Here is a 17,667-nt window from a genome sequence, read left to right on the forward strand (position 1 = left end):
ATTCCTGAGAACTCCTCCCCAAGGCTATAGAACTACTTCTGGAGAAAACTGTCAGGTTCAGTGGCAAGAGAGCAGAGCATTCTTGGACTGTAGATCTGCCTGAATCATTGGAGAACTACTGTGATTTAGCAATTGCAGTTCCTCGTTCATGCTAGGGTGATGACATTCAGTGATAACTAATCTATCTATTGGCATAGGACCAACCTTAAAAAGAAAGAGCTGGTTTCCTTTAAAAAAAAAACACACAATATGTTAACAGTGATTTTTTCCAAGTGTCCCCTGGAGTGTTGGAAGTTTAGGACATGCATAAAGAGAAGATAAACATACACTGACTCAGACATTTTTCCTTAGAACCTTACACTGTATCTTAAAACATTCTTGCACATGATAAAACTTGGGACACAATGCTAAGTGACATATGATCGTCCATTTATATGGACAAGTTAATTAAAATTAAAAAATAACAGAAGGAGAAAAAAGAATGCTAATAACTGCACACTCAAGAGAGAGGATAATGAGATTAATGAAAAATGTTTAGATCTAACAAGGTATGTCCTAGAGACTAATAGCAGTCATTCTACGTAAGAATATGGAAACAGTTACACTATGTCCTACAGTTAACATCATCAAAAAGTAGATTTAAGTTTTTTTTGTTTTAGTATAATACAAATGATATAATAATAACAGGAAAATCTAAAATTACATATAAATCTTAGAAATTTAGGAGACCTTTGTATTTTTATGATTTGTCTTAATGACAAATTTTAAGGAAGTAACACATAATTCTTAGCTAATGAAGTGATTTAAAGAGATTTACTAGTTTGTGATATAAAATAAACAATGTCTTCAAATTCTTAACATGATCTTTCTAATGTTACTGTCTTTTCCTTACTTTCTGATATCCTCAAATATTATAACTCACATGACTTCAATACTTGCAGATAAACAACGAGGTTTTAGTCACTGAACAGAAATGACCATGACTTTTTAAATAGTGACAGCTTTTATAATTGAGTTAGGATTGGCATAGGGTAAAACAAAAATCATGATTCCTGATCAGACGTTACCTGTGGATGTTATCTCAGAACATGAATGGCTGCCCTTTATGCTTGATGACGGGAGGGCATTGAGTCTTTCATTTTTATCAACAGGAGAACACTTCTTAGATCCTTGATAGCGTTCACTTACAGGTTTTTTTCTGAGGGCTACTTTTCCTAACTAGAAAACAACATTTAACAATTTATGTTCTAGATGATTAAAACAAGATCATGCAATCAATCATTCATTAAGCAACTCACTATGACTTTGACACTACTTTTGCTATAATAACTTTTACACTGTAATAGGGAGACAAACATAATACAATATTTATATCCAGTACATGCAAACACTAATTAGAAACTGAAAGTTGTCCTTAATCCAAGTAGGTTGAAAGTTTAAAAAATAAAACAAAGGTTTTCTTGGTGTACTTACTCCTTTATTTTCTTCCCTGAGAACAGTGGTTTTTTATTCTTCCTGGTGCTGTACCTCTCATGTTGTGGTGACCCCAAACAATAAAATAATTTTTGTTTCTGTTTCATAACTAATTTTTCTATTGTTATGAATTGCAGTGTATGTTTGATATGCAGGCTATCAAATGTACTTGCCCTGTAAAAAGGTCATTAGATTCCCACAGGAGTCACAACTCCATTGTTTTAGAAGCACTGCCTTAATATATTTTCACATTAAGCATGTTGAAATGAGGAAATGACTCGTGCCTCTGAAATATTATTTGTGTTTATAAACAGTTGAAAAGATGAAGTAAAGGAGCAAAGAGGATAAATCTAATTATGGTGCATATAGATGAAACTCAAATTACTCAGATTCTCAGCCAAAAACAAATATGCCAAAAATGGCCAAAATAAAGAGAAATAACTTGTGACATTGATGTGGTCTCAACCTAGAAAATCTAGATTGTGTCCATTGGAATTAATACCTATTCCAACATCCAAGTCCCTTTTCAGATTATTATTATGATTAAAAGACAAAATCAAAATATGAGCTATACACATTGGCTTATATTTGTATTCTCCGCAGTGAGAGAACACTAGAACAGGGGGTTTTCTGTGTGCTCAGGGGCAGCCTAATTTACAGAGTGTCTTAGTTTGAGTTTAGTTTTCTTATTGTGGCAGGGGACAAAATGCCATGTCCTAAAATACTTAGGAACAAAAGGTTTTTATTCAACTTTCATTTCCATATCAAGGTTCACCATCAAGGATGTCAAAACAGGAACTCCAGCAAAGCAGGGAAGGAACTCAACCTGGAGACAGAAGCTGATATAGAGGTAATGGAGAGGTGCTGCTTACTGGCTTGCCCCCTAAGGCTTGCAAAGACTGTTATCTTATAGAATTCAGGACCATAAGCCCAGAATAACACCACTGACAATGGACTGAGAGTCCCCTCCCCATCAATTACTAAGTAAAAAAATGCCTTAAAGATGAATCTTATGGAGGCATTTTCTCAAGTGAGATTCTCTCTTTTCAGATAAGACTATCTTGTTTCAAGTTTATTAAAGAATAGGCAGCTCATATAGTTAGTTAGACCCAATCTTCACAGTGGGAAGAAACAAGTAGTTGATGAGCTAGACCTTTGGATAGATTTTAGATACAGGGAGATTTATTATCAGTGCTTAGTAATTCTAAGATCAATGTAATTAATGTTCAAATATACTTACTTCCAAAAGATTAAATAATACGCAGTGATTTTTATAACTCCGAACAAAGATAGAGATGATACTTAAACAAACTAAAATAAGGCTCATGGCCAGTAATGTACATCATTCAGGATCCTACCCAATTTTCAGGACATTGTTCATAGCTCTCCCAGATTTTGATCAGCTCTAATATGCACAAGTCATGCCATTGCCAATCTAAAGAACACTTTTAAACTTTGAGTTTAGATTTTTGAAAGGTGACACTTCGTTCTGCACTATTTATTTCTCAAGTTCACAATGTTGACTATAGACAGAATCAGAACCAGAGTAAACAGAGAGCTCCAAGTAGTTAATTTTCATTCACAGTATAGCCCAAAAAACCTAGAGCATAACTTAATAGGAAGTTTTAATTTATAAATACAGAAGTCTAAGATGAACAACCTTACACTTAATTTGAATATTTGGAAACATCACAGCCAAAATTAATCTTGATTCTTTAAGTTAAACTTTATTCTGAATATAATAGATTTCTACATTATTTCTGGCAAAGAAATAATCACTTTGCTAACCTGGAGCTTATAATTTAACCCCTTTAAGATCTGAAAGCAAGAATCTATTGTTCAAACTGTGAAGCCCCAACACTTCTGATGTCTAATCTCACTCTCTCATTATTGAACAGACACTTGGTGGTGTAACATCAAGCGAATAATAAGGAAAGCACACTTGCACTGTGTACCCTTCTTAACATTAATGAGTCTTGCTCTGGGAATTGCACTTTCTACATAGAAAATTTGGAAAACACATCAAATGTTGGTAAATGATATCTCTCTTTAGATTTCTAAATTCATTCACACTAAATTTTCATAAGTCATATTTTGCAGAAAATCTATGTCATTTTTCAATGTTTTGAATTATCTGAATAATACATCAAAGTAATACCAGTTTAAAATTACATTATGTTTCACTTTGTTTCAATGTATAAATGTTTGTACTTTTTCTTCCAGCGCATACATCTAGAATTGTGTCTTATTAATCTTTTTTATATAAATACCAGCTTCTTGTGTTGGGTTTAACTTAATTCTTCTGTCTTACAACTGTCTTATCATCACAATTTCTTTATAAACACATTAAATTTACCTTATTATTGAATTTCCATTACTTTTGTGCCAGGCATGTAATTCATTGCTTTTCCGTTTGTTTCATCCATTCATGACTATGTATTCTCCTGGGCTCAAAATGGTTTTACACCTTAGTAAACTTATACATAAGTTTAAAAGTATTGCAATTTGAAGATGTGTTTACTATGCCTCAGCTATCAAAGTTATACTTTATCTGGGTGTCTAGAACTGGACATGACTGTCCATCCTGGTAAATATTCCAAGACCACAAACAAGAAACTTTAAATTTTGAACTACGGCTCTAATAAATGTGTATTGTTTTACCAAAATAATAAGAGACACAATTTGTAAGCAGAGACATGGCAAGAGACAATTGCTTTACATTTTCTAGTAATTAAATTCTTCTTTCTGAGAGGAAATAAGAGACAGAGAAGGAAAACTTCTTCGTCTAAGAGTTCAAACATCTGTGAACCTTTTGTGGTCTTATGGATGCCAAAAAAAGCATCAGACAGTTTATTCTAAGGACTAGCCTTCTTTGTTTTCCTTCAGATACATTTGATGTCACATCAGCACCCTAAAGCCATTTTCTTTCTTTTCTTTTCTTTTTTTTCCTGACATTTATTTTGCAATTTTTATTGGATATTTCATTTATTTACATTTAAATGCTATCCCCGTCCTCGGTTTCCCTTCTGGAAACCCCCTATCCCATTGTCCTTCCTGTCCTTCCCTTCTTCTATGAGGGTACTACCCCACCCACCTACTGACTTCCACCTCCTGGACCAAGCATTCCCCTACACTGGGGCATCAAGCCTTCCCAGGACCAAGGGCCTCTCCTACCACTGATCTCTAAAAGACCTTTCTCTAGGGGCTAGAGCTCTGGGTCCCTCCACATGGTGGTGGTGATTTTGTTCCTGGGGGATCTGAAGGGTGTCTGGTAGGTTGATAATGCTCTTCCTAAGGATTCCAGACCACTTCAGCTCCTTCAGTCCTATTCTATACCTCCTCCATTGGGGACACTGTGCTTAGTCCAATGGTTGGAGATAAGCATCTGCCTCTGTATTTGTTAAAATCTGGTAGAACTTCTCAGAAGACAGGGATATCAGGCCCCTGTGAGCAAGAACTTCTTGAAATCTGCAATAGTGTCTGGGACTGGTGTCTGTATGTGGGTTGAATCCCCAGGTAGGGCAGTCTCTGGATGACCTTTTCTTCAGTCTCTGCTCCACTCTTTGTCCTTGTATTTCCTTTAGACAGGAGCAATGCTGAATCTAAAATTTTGGAGATAGGTGAGTGGCCCCATCCCTCAACTGGGGGACCATGCTTAACTTCTGGACATGGTCTCTACATCTGATAGAGGGCTAATATCCCATATATACAAAGAACTCAACAAGTTAGATTCCAGATAAACAAATAATCATATTTTAAAAGTGGAATACAGAGCTAAACAGAGAATTCTCAACTGAGGAATTTCAAATGGCCAATAAACACATAAAGAAATGTTCAACATCCCTAGGCATCAGGGAAACACCAATCAGAATGAATAAATTCCCTGGGCCATTTTCCTCTGAGCTTCCTGGGGATAGATCATGATAGATTCACTGCCCACAGGAGAACCCACATTCCCTCAGTGTAAGATTCCTTCCTTATGTGAATAGATATATCAAACCATCATCACAAAGCCCTGTTGACAGTGGAAACATGAATTCTTGTTTTTTTTCTTTGTTGAAAATAGACACCATAATGTACTGCTTTCTTTGCTGGGGTGGTAGGAAGACACAGTCATTTGAAATGATACCGTATAAGGGAAAACAGCTGCTGGGTAATTTGTGTAAGTTTCATTCTAGAAAGAAATTGGGTTTCCATCTTTCATGTACATCAGTGCCTCTCTAGGAATGATCAATATTAGTATATTTCTTTGTTTGGAAATTGCAGGCAACTTGTCAGGTACATACAGACCTGTTCAAAATTATAGCTCCAATGTTCCATTTTTCATGTCAGATACTTTATTGAGCTCGTCCAAATCTACCCTGATCAGTTTTCTATCAACTTGCACATTATTTCTCTTAGTTAGTACCAGATCCATTCCTCAGTATCTGAGCAAATGTTTAACCTGGGATTTTGAAGAAGTCTCAGTTCCAGTTTCTTGCTTCAAAGGAACTGTTTTTGATAGGACGATACAAAAACAAACAGCAACAACAAAAACAATCTGAGCCAAACCAAAAGATCATGCACAGTTTTCATTCTCCGACGTGTTGTGGTTCTTTTTGCTGTTTAGGCTGCATAAAATGACTAAGAAATTAAATTTAAATGTTGAAAAAAGTTTGGTGTATTCAAAGGATTTTATTATTAATAACCATAGTTACAGAAGACTTCTACTATGTAGAATAAAGAGTCTAAACATTTTGATATTTGGCTTGAGTACAATAATGAGCTTCTTTTTTTTCCCATCATTTCCTCCTTAGCCATATTCCTAAAAAATGACTTTTCTTACCTATATTACAGGCAGTGGTCATTTTCTGTACACCTGAAATTGTATCACTTCCAATAATAAATATATTGATATACATATATGTGTGTGTTCATGTATGTATGTACACATATATGTATAAATGTGAGTATATATAATAGAGTGCATTATGCTCTATTCTTTATAAGTAAATTTTATTTGAAAAGCACTATTATTCTTGATAGGCCTTTGTGGTGGTTCTGTAGCATAATTTGTCACATAAAAATGCATGTTAAAATGACATTTATCTTATAAGAATGTGTCATATATAAACCTCTAGTGTCAGTTTCCACGAGAGTCATTCTTTAGCTGTCACCTTAAGAGATAGCATATCTTAACTGCATTAAAAATAACCTTTTAATAAGTAGTATACCAAAACATTTTCTCAAGAACATTCTTATAAACCATTAGTGCAATAAATATAATGGGTATTTACCAGTGGTGGTTTTGTAGTTTTTGAATCTTTCAAGTTTGGCCTCTCATTTGGATTGCTGCATTCCAATGATGTGTTCCTGTCTTGAGATGAAGTCTCCACTATGAAAGATGTAGATAAATCTATCGTTGGCAAGGAACCCTTGCTCCCAAGTGACATGCAGGAATCAACAGAGTCTTTGATATTTTGGGGGTCTATATTTTTCTCTGTTTCATTTTTCTCAAAAGAGGTGGTTTCTCCTATTGTTTTGAACTCATCAGAATAAATATCAGACTCCACAGTGTTGCCAAAACCTATGTTTGAAACATCCATAAATACATTAAAAATTAATTAATTGTATTGTTCAAAAACGAAAATTTCAGCACTTAGGGACTCCAGTAGTTAAAGATGTTTTCTGTATAAATCTTGTTTTATCAAAACTTGTTTACACATTTCCATATTCTACTTTATTGGTTCAAACTGTAAGACATGGCAAAGGGAGTTAACTATATAAAACAGCAGTAATGAGGAAGCAAACACAATGTGTGGCAGGAATGTCTTAGTACCAAGATACAAAATAAGCAGGGCAGTATTAGCCATCATCTCATTATATGTGCCCCAAGTCTCCTCATTTAGATCATTGGTGTTTTTACTGGTCTGCAGACTGAAATCATCCGCTGTTCTTTAACCTTGTCAGTATATAGCCTGGCCTCAACCAATTAGACCCTGAAGTGAAGCTCAGGCAAAATCATCTGTCATTCCCTCCCATCAAATTCTGTATATGACTAATGTGAAGCCAGTGTGGAAAAGCACTAGGTAAGAAGTTCCAAGGATTCAAAACATTTAAGGATTTTACTATCAAATTACCTCTACTTTAAAGCACACCAACCATTATTTGTACTGGATAGAGCTTAAACTGTTCAATTTTTAACTTTTGTTTCAAATAAATCCTCTATTTGATGATAGATTATGTAGAATAGTATAAAATTTAATTAACGTTTCTCTGCTATAAACTCTAGGCTTTAGCCCCAAAGTTTGGCCTATAATTACCAAATAATTATAGAACATGAAGAATATCCCATGTAATATGCTTCATATGGAAATTACCCTTCACACTGTTATAGTTAATAAAATGATAAATATTATAAGGAATACTATAAATAAAATGAAATAAACATGTATAAGAGATGTACATCTAAAAGAACATCAGATAGGCTGTAAACATACAGTGATATCAACCATAATTCTATGCTTCTCCTATAGAAATATCCAAATATAAAAAGTAGGATATGGTAAAATGAAAGATGGCATGTGCATTAAAAATTTTATAGATAATTTCGATAATGTTTTTCAAGACTGAAAGATACTGTTGCAGAAAAGCTCTCCATAATGCTCTGTAATAAAGCCTGTCAGAAGTACAATAATAGAAGCAAGTCAATGGGAAAAATGGTAAAAAAATAAAATAAATGTGGGGAAAATTCATCTGATAACATGTTTTATCCAAAATAGAGAGAAAAAAAAACCTCTTAAAATTCTATACTAGAAAACAAAAAACCACTACAATGTACAAAATGACAAGTAAAACAGACAAAATGTGAATAAATATTTCATTAAAATGACAGAGTATTTACTAGAGTTTATACAAAGATATAGGCTGACATCCCATCATCATCACCGCATACACACACATGCAGAGAGTAAGAGAGAGGCACATCACACATGTATCACATGTTCATCCTCATGTACCACAAATCATAAACAAATTTCAAGTAAATAAATCAAGAAATGTTAAATATCAGATTTCACTCTGGAGCTAGATATTAAAACCACATTAAGGGTCAGTGAAAACAGCAGCAGTATTTTGTTTTCCTGTAGAATTACAAAATGTCACCGTACTTTGGTAGAAATATTGTGGCTTCAGTACGAACTGTCATCCACAGGTTAATACGTCTGGACACTTTGTGTCCAGGTGATTTGGGAAGGTTATAAAACTTTTGGAAGATAGGGCATTGAGGAAGGCAGAACAGCAGTAAAAATGGGAGTTGAGCCTGGCCTCATCTCTTGTTTTTCATCTCTGTTCCCTCTATGTAGATGAAATTCTGATCCTGACTTCTGTGGGCCCTGCTGCAATGCCTTCCTTGACACAAGGGACTGTATCTGTAACTGTAATCTAGAATAAATCTTAAAAATCCCAACCTTCTTTGAGTAGTTTATAACAGTAACAGAATAATAACTCATACTTTGGTTTTGGTGGCAGCTATTATCATAGTTGCTAAGCCTTAGACACATGTGAAAAATATACTCTTATACTTAATTTAAAAACTAAATAAAGTGCACTCCATTCATACAGTGCAACATTAGTTAGCACTACAATAAAATGAGGTTTCTGCTGTGGAATTCGGATAGTGGAGGGAGCAGTGTGAATGGCCTTGCAAAGGGAATCCTTCAGTGCCTCGTAATTTCTGCTCAATTTTGATGTAAAGTAAAAGCATCCCTAATCAGTGGATATGTTTGAATATCTTTGAAGTAACAAAAAATTATTTGCATTCACATACTTCCCAAACACAACTGAAAGGTGCTTTGAACTTGGCAAAACAATACTAACTGAATGGATTCAAAGTGGTAAGTTCCAATGTGTGCATACAGTCCATAAGGGCATAGCCAGCTGATAATATCAGGACTGGTAGGACTGGCGTGAGGCCACCACTCTTCCTCAGCTTCTGCTGGCAAGTCAGGTTACCAAAAAACTTAAATCTGTTACTTTAAAAATCAATGTCCAGACCAAACGCTCAGGCCATCTGACAAATAGAACAGCGGAGGTCCAGGGACACAGGCCTGGTGAGACTGCACTGCGAGGAGCCAGGGCGAAGAGAGGTCTGGGTCGAACATGTGGAAAGTGCCCCCAGCCCCGATGCTCAGGGCAGCATGAACTCTGCCTTAGGGACACGGTTACCACACAGAGGGCCCTTGAGTGCTGACCAAAGGCTCAGGCCAACTGCTACCAGGAACAGTGGAGATCCAGGGACATAGGTAAGGTACATGGGAGAGACAGGAAGCAAAAACTGACAAGAGGACAACTTTTAATCACAGACAACAAGATAAGAGGAAAGCGAAAGAACTTACCCAATGGAAACCAAGACAACTTGGCAACACCAGAACCAAGCTCTCCTGTCACAGCAAATAATGGAATGCCAAACACTGCATAAAAAGAAGACTCAAACCCCAAATATTACTTCAAAAGGATGATAGAGGTACATAAACAAAAACTGGAAGAATAACATAAAAAGGGAAGCTTTTAAAGAGAAAAGAAGAAAGACACACAAAGAAATTAAAGAACTAATGGAAAACAGAACAAAAAAGATGAAGGAATTGAAGAAGGAATGTAAAATGGAAATGGAAACAATAAAGAAAAGACTAAAAGAGACAACACTGGAGGTAGAAAACCTAAAAAAGAAATCAGTAGTCACAGATGCAATCATCTCCAACAGACTACAAAAGAAAGAAGAGAGAATCTCAGGGGCCGAAGACAACATGGAAAACAGAGAAAACAGTCAGAGAAGACGCAAAAGCCAAAAAGCTCCTAACCCAAAATGTCCAGAAGATCCAGGACACAATGAGAAGACCAAACTTAAGGATAATAGAAATAAAAGAGGGTGAAAAATATCAAGTAAGAGGCACAGTAAATATCTTCAACAAAATTGTAGAAGAAAACTTCCCTGCCCTTAAGAATGAGATGACTATGAGCATAAAAGAAGCCTACAGAACACCAAATAGAGTGGACCAGAAAAGAAATTCCTCCAGACACATAATAGTCAAAACACCAAGTTCCCAAAAGAAATAAAGAATATTAAAAGCAGCAAGAGAAAAAGTTCATGTAACATACAAAGGCAGACCAATCAGAATCACACCGGACTTCTCAACAGAGACTATGAAAGCTAGAAGAGCCTGGACAGACATCATGCAGACCCTAAAAGAAGACAAGTGTCAGCCTAAGCTGCTATACCCAGCAAAACTCTCAATCACCATACATGGAGATACCAAGATATTCCAAGAAAAAACTAAATTTACATATCTGAACACAAACTCAGCACTACAATGAATTACGGGTGGAAAACCCAATATGAGGCAAGAAACTACATCCTAGTAAAAACAAGAAAATACCTAAGCAAGAAAAGCAAATGAAGAAAGATACACAGGCACAATTCTACCTCCAAAAGCAAAAATAGCAGAAAACAGCAACCACTATTCCTTAATATCTGTTAACATAAATAGACACAATTTGCCAATAAAAAGACATAGGCTATCAGACTAGATAAATAAACAAAACCCAGCATTTTGCTGCATACAGGAAACTCATCTCAGAGACAAAGGGAGACACTATCTCAGAGTAAAAGGTTAGAAAAACACCTTCCAAGCAAATGGCCCCAAGAAACAAGCTGGAGAGGCCATTCTAATATCGAATAATGTAGATTTTTCAACCAAAAGTTATCAAAAAAGATAAGGAAGGACACTTTTTCCTCATTATATGGAAAATTTGTCAGGATGAACTCTCAATCCTTTGCATATATGCTCCAACTACAAGAGCACCTATATTCATAAAAGAAAACATAGTAAAGCTCAAAAAATACATTATACCCCAAACAATAATAGTGGGAGACCTCTACTCCCCACTCTCATCAATGGACAGATCATGGAAACAGAAACTAAACAAGGATGCAGTGAAACTAGCAGAGGTTATGAAAAAATTGAAATTAATAGATATCTATAGAACATTTCATCCTAAAACAAAAGAATACACCTTGTTTTCAGCACCTCAAGGCAACTTCTCCAAAATTGACCATAAAAATCGGTCATTAAACAAGCCTCAATAGATAAAAGAAGATTTAAATACTCCCATGAATCCTATCAGATCATCATGGTTTAATGTTAGTCTTTAACAACTACAAAGACAACAGAAAGCCCATATACAAAGGGAAATTAAACAATGCTCTATTAAGTGATAGCATGGGCAAAGAAGAAATAAAGAAAATAAGAATATTCTAGAATTTAATGAAAATGAAAACACAACATACCCAAACCTATGGGAGGCAATGAAAGCAGCACTGAGAGGAAAACTCATAGATCTGAGTGCTTCTATGAAGAAACTGTAGAGAGCATATACTAGCAACTTGACAGCACAGTTGAAAGCTCTAGAACAAAAGGAAGCAGATAAACCCAAAAGGAGTAGACTGCAAGAAATAATCAAACTCAGAGCAGAAATTGACCAAATAGAAACAAAAAGAACCATTCAAAGAATTAACAAAACCAAGATCTGGTTCTTTGAGAAAATTAACAAGATTGATAAACCCTTAGCTAGACTAACTAGAGGGCAAAGAGAAATTTTACAAATTAACAAAATCAGAAAAGAAAGTGGGGACATAACAACTGAAACTGAGGACATTCAAGAAATCATCAGATCCTACTATAAAAGCCTATACTCAACAAAGCTGGAAAATATGGAGGAAATGGATGAATTCCTAGACAGATACCAGATACTAAAGTTAAACTGGAACCAGGTAAACCATCTAAATAATCCCATAACACTTAAAGAAACAGAAGCAGACATCAAAAGCCTACCAACCAAAAAAAAGCTGAGGTTCAGATGGGTTACAGTGCAGAATTCTATCAGACATTTATTGCAGACATAACACCAATACTCTCCAAACTATTACACAAAATAGTCAGATAGAACACTACCTAAGTCATTTTTTGAGACCACAATAATCCCCGTTCCTAAACCAAACAAAGACCCTACAAGGAAAGAGAATTTCAGTCCAATCTCACTTATGAACATTGATGCAAAAATATCCAACAAAATCCTTGAAAAACGAAGCTAAGAACACATCAAAATAATCATTCACCATGATCAAGTAGACTTCATCCCTGGGATGCAGGGATGGTTTAATATATGGAAATCCATCAACGTAATTCATAATCTACCATATAAATAAACTTAAAAAATAAAACCACATGGTCATCTCATTAGATGCTGAGAAAGCATTGAAAAAAATTTAATACCCCTTCATGTTAAAAGTCCTGGAAAGAACAGTAATCGAAGGCCCATACCTAAACATAATAAAAGCAATATACAGCAAACCAATATCCAACATCAAACATAATGGTGCGAAACTTGATGCAATCCCACTAAAATCAGGGACTAGACAAGGCTGCCCACTCTCCCCCTTCCTATTGAACATTGAGTTTGAAGTCCTGGACGAAACAATTAGACAGCAAAAGAAAATCAAAGGGATACATATTGGTAAGGAAGAAGTAAAAACATTGCTGTTTGCAGATAATACTATAGTGAACATAAGAGACCCAAAAATTCCACCAGAGAACTTCTACAGCTGATAAACAAGTTCAGCAAATTGGCTGGATATAAAATTAACTCAAAAAAATTAGTAGCCTTCCTCTACTCAAAGGACAAACATGCAGAGAAAGAAATAAGGGAAAAGATACCCTTCACAATTGTCACAATCAATATGAAATACCTTGGTGTGACACTAACTAAGCAATTGAAGGACCTGTATGACTAGAATTTCAAATATCTGAAGAAGAAAATCGAGGAAGACCTCAGAAAATGAAAAGATCTCCCATGCTCATAGATTGGAAGGATCAGCATTGTAAAAATTGCCATCTTACCTAAAGAAATCTACGGATTCAATGCAATGCCCATCAAAATTCCTTCCCAATTCTTCTTAGAATTGGAAAGAGCATTGTGCAATTTCATCTGGAATAACAAAAGACCTAGAATAGCAAAATCCATTGTCAACAACAAGAAAACATTTGCAGAAATAACCATCCCTGATCTCAAGCAATATTACAAGGCAATTGTGTTAAAAACTGCATGGTTCTGGTACAGAGATAGGCATGTGGATCAATGGAATAGAATAGAAGATAAAGAAAAGAGCCCTCACATATATGGTCACTTGACTTTTGACAAAGGAGCTGTAAGCATTCAATGGAAAATGAACAGCCTCTACAACAATGGTATAGGTCCAACTGGCACTCAGCCTGCAGAAGAATGAAAACAGACCCTTTCTCATGTCCTTGTAAAAAGCTCAAGTGCAAGTGGATCAAAGATCTCCACATTAAACCAGATACTCTGAAACTACTAGAAGAGAAATAGGGAAAACCTTAGAACACATAGGCACAGGAGAAAATTTTCTGAACAAAACACCAATGGCTCAAGCTCTAAGGTCAAATATTAACAAATGGGACTTAATGAGATTGTAAAGTTTCTGTAAGGCTAAGGACACTATCAAGAAAACAAAACAACTGCCAACAGATTGGGAAAAGATCTTTACCAACCTCAAATCTGATGGAGTCCTAATATCCAAGGTATACAAAGAATTTAAGACATTAGACACCAGAGAATCAAACAATCCTATTTAAAACTGGGGTACAGAGCTAAACAAAAACTTCTCAATTGAGGAATAACAAATGGGTGAGAAGCATCTAAAGCAGTGCTTGACATCATTAGCCATCAGGAAAATGCAAATCAAAACAACCCTGAGATTCCACCTCACACCAGTCAGTAAGTTTAAAATCAAAAATTCAGATGACAGCACATGCTGACGAGGATACAGAGAAACATGATCACTTCTCCACTGTTGGTGGGGTTGTAAACTGGTAAAAACGACTCTAAAAATCAGTCTGGTGGTTCCTCAGAAAATTGCACATAGTACTACCGGACGACTCAGTTATTCCACCTCTGGGCATATACCCCAGAGATGCTCCAACATACAACAAAGACACATGCACCACAATGTTCAGAATAGACATCAGATGAGATAGTTTTTCTCCATAAAGATAAGTACATCAGTGGACATTTATGGCAGTATAAGCTTCACAATCTTTTTCATAGATATACTTCACTGCCACAGGTGATTCCATTTGATCCAATTCTTTCTTTGCTGATGCATTAGATTAAAGCTTAAATAAAATAATAACATGCTTTAAAAAAAAAGAAATAACCCAGTTGTCCTTCAGTAGATGAATGGATACAAAAATTGTAGCACATTCACACAATGGAGTACTACTCAGCTATCAGAAACAATGACTTTATTAAATTCTGAAGAAAATGGTTTATAATATAGAGTATTTGAAAAAAAGATTAAATATGATCCTGTAACTAAACTGTAGATTAGTCAAAGATAGTCAGAGAGAGCTGATGGCATTTTAAGATGACTGCAGTTGAAGGGCATATATGGAAATTGACAACCCAGTCATGGCACTACAGCATGACTCTCAAGGTAGTGATCTTAAATGTTAAACCAGAAAACCCAAATGTGCATACAGATTTGCAATGTTCAAAATATCTAGAAGGGAGGATAGCACAGAAATAAAAACAGTCAATTGCTAGGCTTAGGGTTTCTATCATAAACTTCACATCCAATATAAACATTACAGGGAACTTTTTAATTGTGTGTGAAGGCAAAATGATACTCATCACACTTTCCCCACTAAAGCTTCCTCTGTGTGACTTCAAAATGCCACTTTAACCCATAACAAATGTTACTGAGAACTCCATTGACTATATTAGCTTATAAATACAGTGCTGTTATCTAATGGTTAAAAAGATTATTTTCAAGAGAATTATATATTTTCAATAATTTTTTCCAACTCCTCATTTTTTTCCGATTTTATAATGAACAGAAAAAGAATTAAAATGGTCCTCGACTATCAGAGCTATTGCTTGTATAAATTACTTACAGTCATTATTAAAATATATTAAGCAAAAAGCAGAATGTTACCTTTTATTTCAGCCTTGGGGTATCCGGGATTTCTTTTTAAACACAGACTTAAGAGGTCTGCTTTTCCCTTGTTGAAAATAAGGTGGTGATGGATGTCATTTTCACATGGGAAGCAACTTTGATAATTCGGAAACGTAGAACTATCATGTTTAGAAACAAGCACAAAGAATGTGTTGAAAGCGAGGGTCCCTGAAAGTTCTGGATTATTAGTAACATAAGGTAATAATTTAATACTGGTTTTAAATTTTTGTAGACATATTCTACACAATATAAAAATGCTATTGTGGACAAAACATATGACATAATTAATTGCAAGTACATTGGAAAAATCTCAATAGACATTTCCTATTTAATAATATATAAATTTGATATATTTTTATATATTTGATAATTTTTTGATTTATGAGATATTTCAAGAACATTGTAGTTTCATAGACTTACAGTCACTGCATCTTAGGAATGAGTCTGTGCTCCATTCAGTGGTGGAGGTTAAATGTGGTATGTAATACTACATTTTAGTTGCCAACAGTGGATATTATCTCTGGACACAGATGTACTGTTATCTTTACTCCAGACCAAGCAACACATGATTTCTATGAAAATGATAGACTCACAACACTCAAGGATTATAGTTAACCCAAACCATCACTTCTGATCCAAAGAAAAAGATATTATAGTTGTATGTTAACCTTCTTACAAATGCTGTAAGACTAATGCCATATCATACATGGAATTTTCTTTACCTCCTCACTTTACACAAGGGTCAAAGAAGACATTGGATAAGGTATATTAAAAAACAGGGGGTGGTAAGATGATGGACTGTATAAGGAGACGTGTTTCCAAGTCTTGTGACAAGAGGTTAATCCCCAAAATATACAGATTAGAAAAAGAGAGAACTCAATCCTAGGAATTGTCCTTTGATCTTTACATATATGTGTATGCCAACACACACACACACACACACACACACACACACACACACACACAAACCACAAACACATTTAGATACATGGAGCCATAAATAACTAAGTAATGTCTGAAAAGGAGCACACAGAAATGTCATTCATTTCCTTAAAGAAACACAATAACATATATTAGTCTCTCAACTACTGATCAGAAAGTTGCCTCCCATAAAAATGTTGCTACCAACTGCACCACTGCCATTCACTATCTGAGACTCTACATCCAAACAAAAAGGTGCCTGGGTTTCCAAGGCACCACTTGGACCCACAGCTGCTGGGAAATAGAGGGATTTGTAGAAGCTGGTCCTAAAGGAGCTCCGGTAGAACAGGTATACAATAGGAACTGGATCCCACTAGTGAGTCACATTGAGCATTTGTTATTAACAAGAACAATCCAACAGTTCACAGAATAGGGTTATTTTTTAACTTTACTAAGAAAAGAATAGTTTTGATTAGACATATGAATATGACAAAAAGCATAAAAATTTACAAATTACTACTATACTTCTATTGACAATTGTGTATTAGCTTTTGCCTAAAGAGGCGTACTACAGATGCTCTTCAACCTGATATTCCATGTAATTTCTTATTTTAGAGTTCAAAAATGTATAGCCAAATTTTTAAAGGAAAATGAGTTGATATATATTTTAACCAACTTGGAAAATTATTCTAAAAGATAACAATCACTAAATTCATAAGTATAGATAAAGTAATAAAAATATTAGACAAAACTACAACTTTACTCTGTTATAAATAACTACATTAAAATAATGTGTACAAATTGCTACAGGACTCATTTAAGATTTATAAGCATTTAATCACCACAAATTTTCTAGCTAGAGAAATGGATGATATTTGCGTTGCTGGATTTTAGATTTATTACTATTACTTTTAGCTACACAGTAGATCAGTTCTACCCTACTGACTCATGTGTGCATGCAAATGCTCTTCCATTCCACCACAGCCAGCCTTTTGTGATTGGTGTTTTAGTAGGAAACAAGTGGAATGAAAAGAACTTACCTTAGTTGACTCTCTGAGTCAGCCAATTCGACTCTGTAAGGCACAGCATTCCCTGGGTCTTCAAATTCTGCTCCATGAGTCTTATTAAATGAATGTTACATAATGTTAATAGGTTTAATAATAAATTTGTTATACACTAGCCAGTTAATTGTGCATACAAATATA

At 35.0% G+C, this 17,667-nt stretch overlaps 1 protein-coding gene across 1 annotated transcript in view; it reads right to left on the bottom strand.

The window, feature by feature from the left end:
- Nucleotides 1-17,667, bottom strand: part of ZBBX (zinc finger B-box domain containing) — a gene marked incomplete at both ends in the record, with an annotated part of 103,363 nt that overhangs the window by 23,518 nt on the left and 62,178 nt on the right. Inside the window, 4 exons of the mRNA XM_080915349.1 lie at nt 1,068-1,218; nt 6,750-7,039; nt 15,521-15,660; nt 17,503-17,582. Coding sequence (XP_080771475.1) covers nt 1,068-1,218; nt 6,750-7,039; nt 15,521-15,660; nt 17,503-17,582 — 661 coding nt within the window. The remainder of the gene's footprint in view (nt 1-1,067; nt 1,219-6,749; nt 7,040-15,520; nt 15,661-17,502; nt 17,583-17,667) is intronic.

The sequence above is a fragment of the Micromys minutus genome (assembly GCF_963924665.1).
Source record: "Micromys minutus genome assembly, chromosome: 4".
NCBI lineage: Eukaryota > Metazoa > Chordata > Mammalia > Rodentia > Muridae > Micromys > Micromys minutus.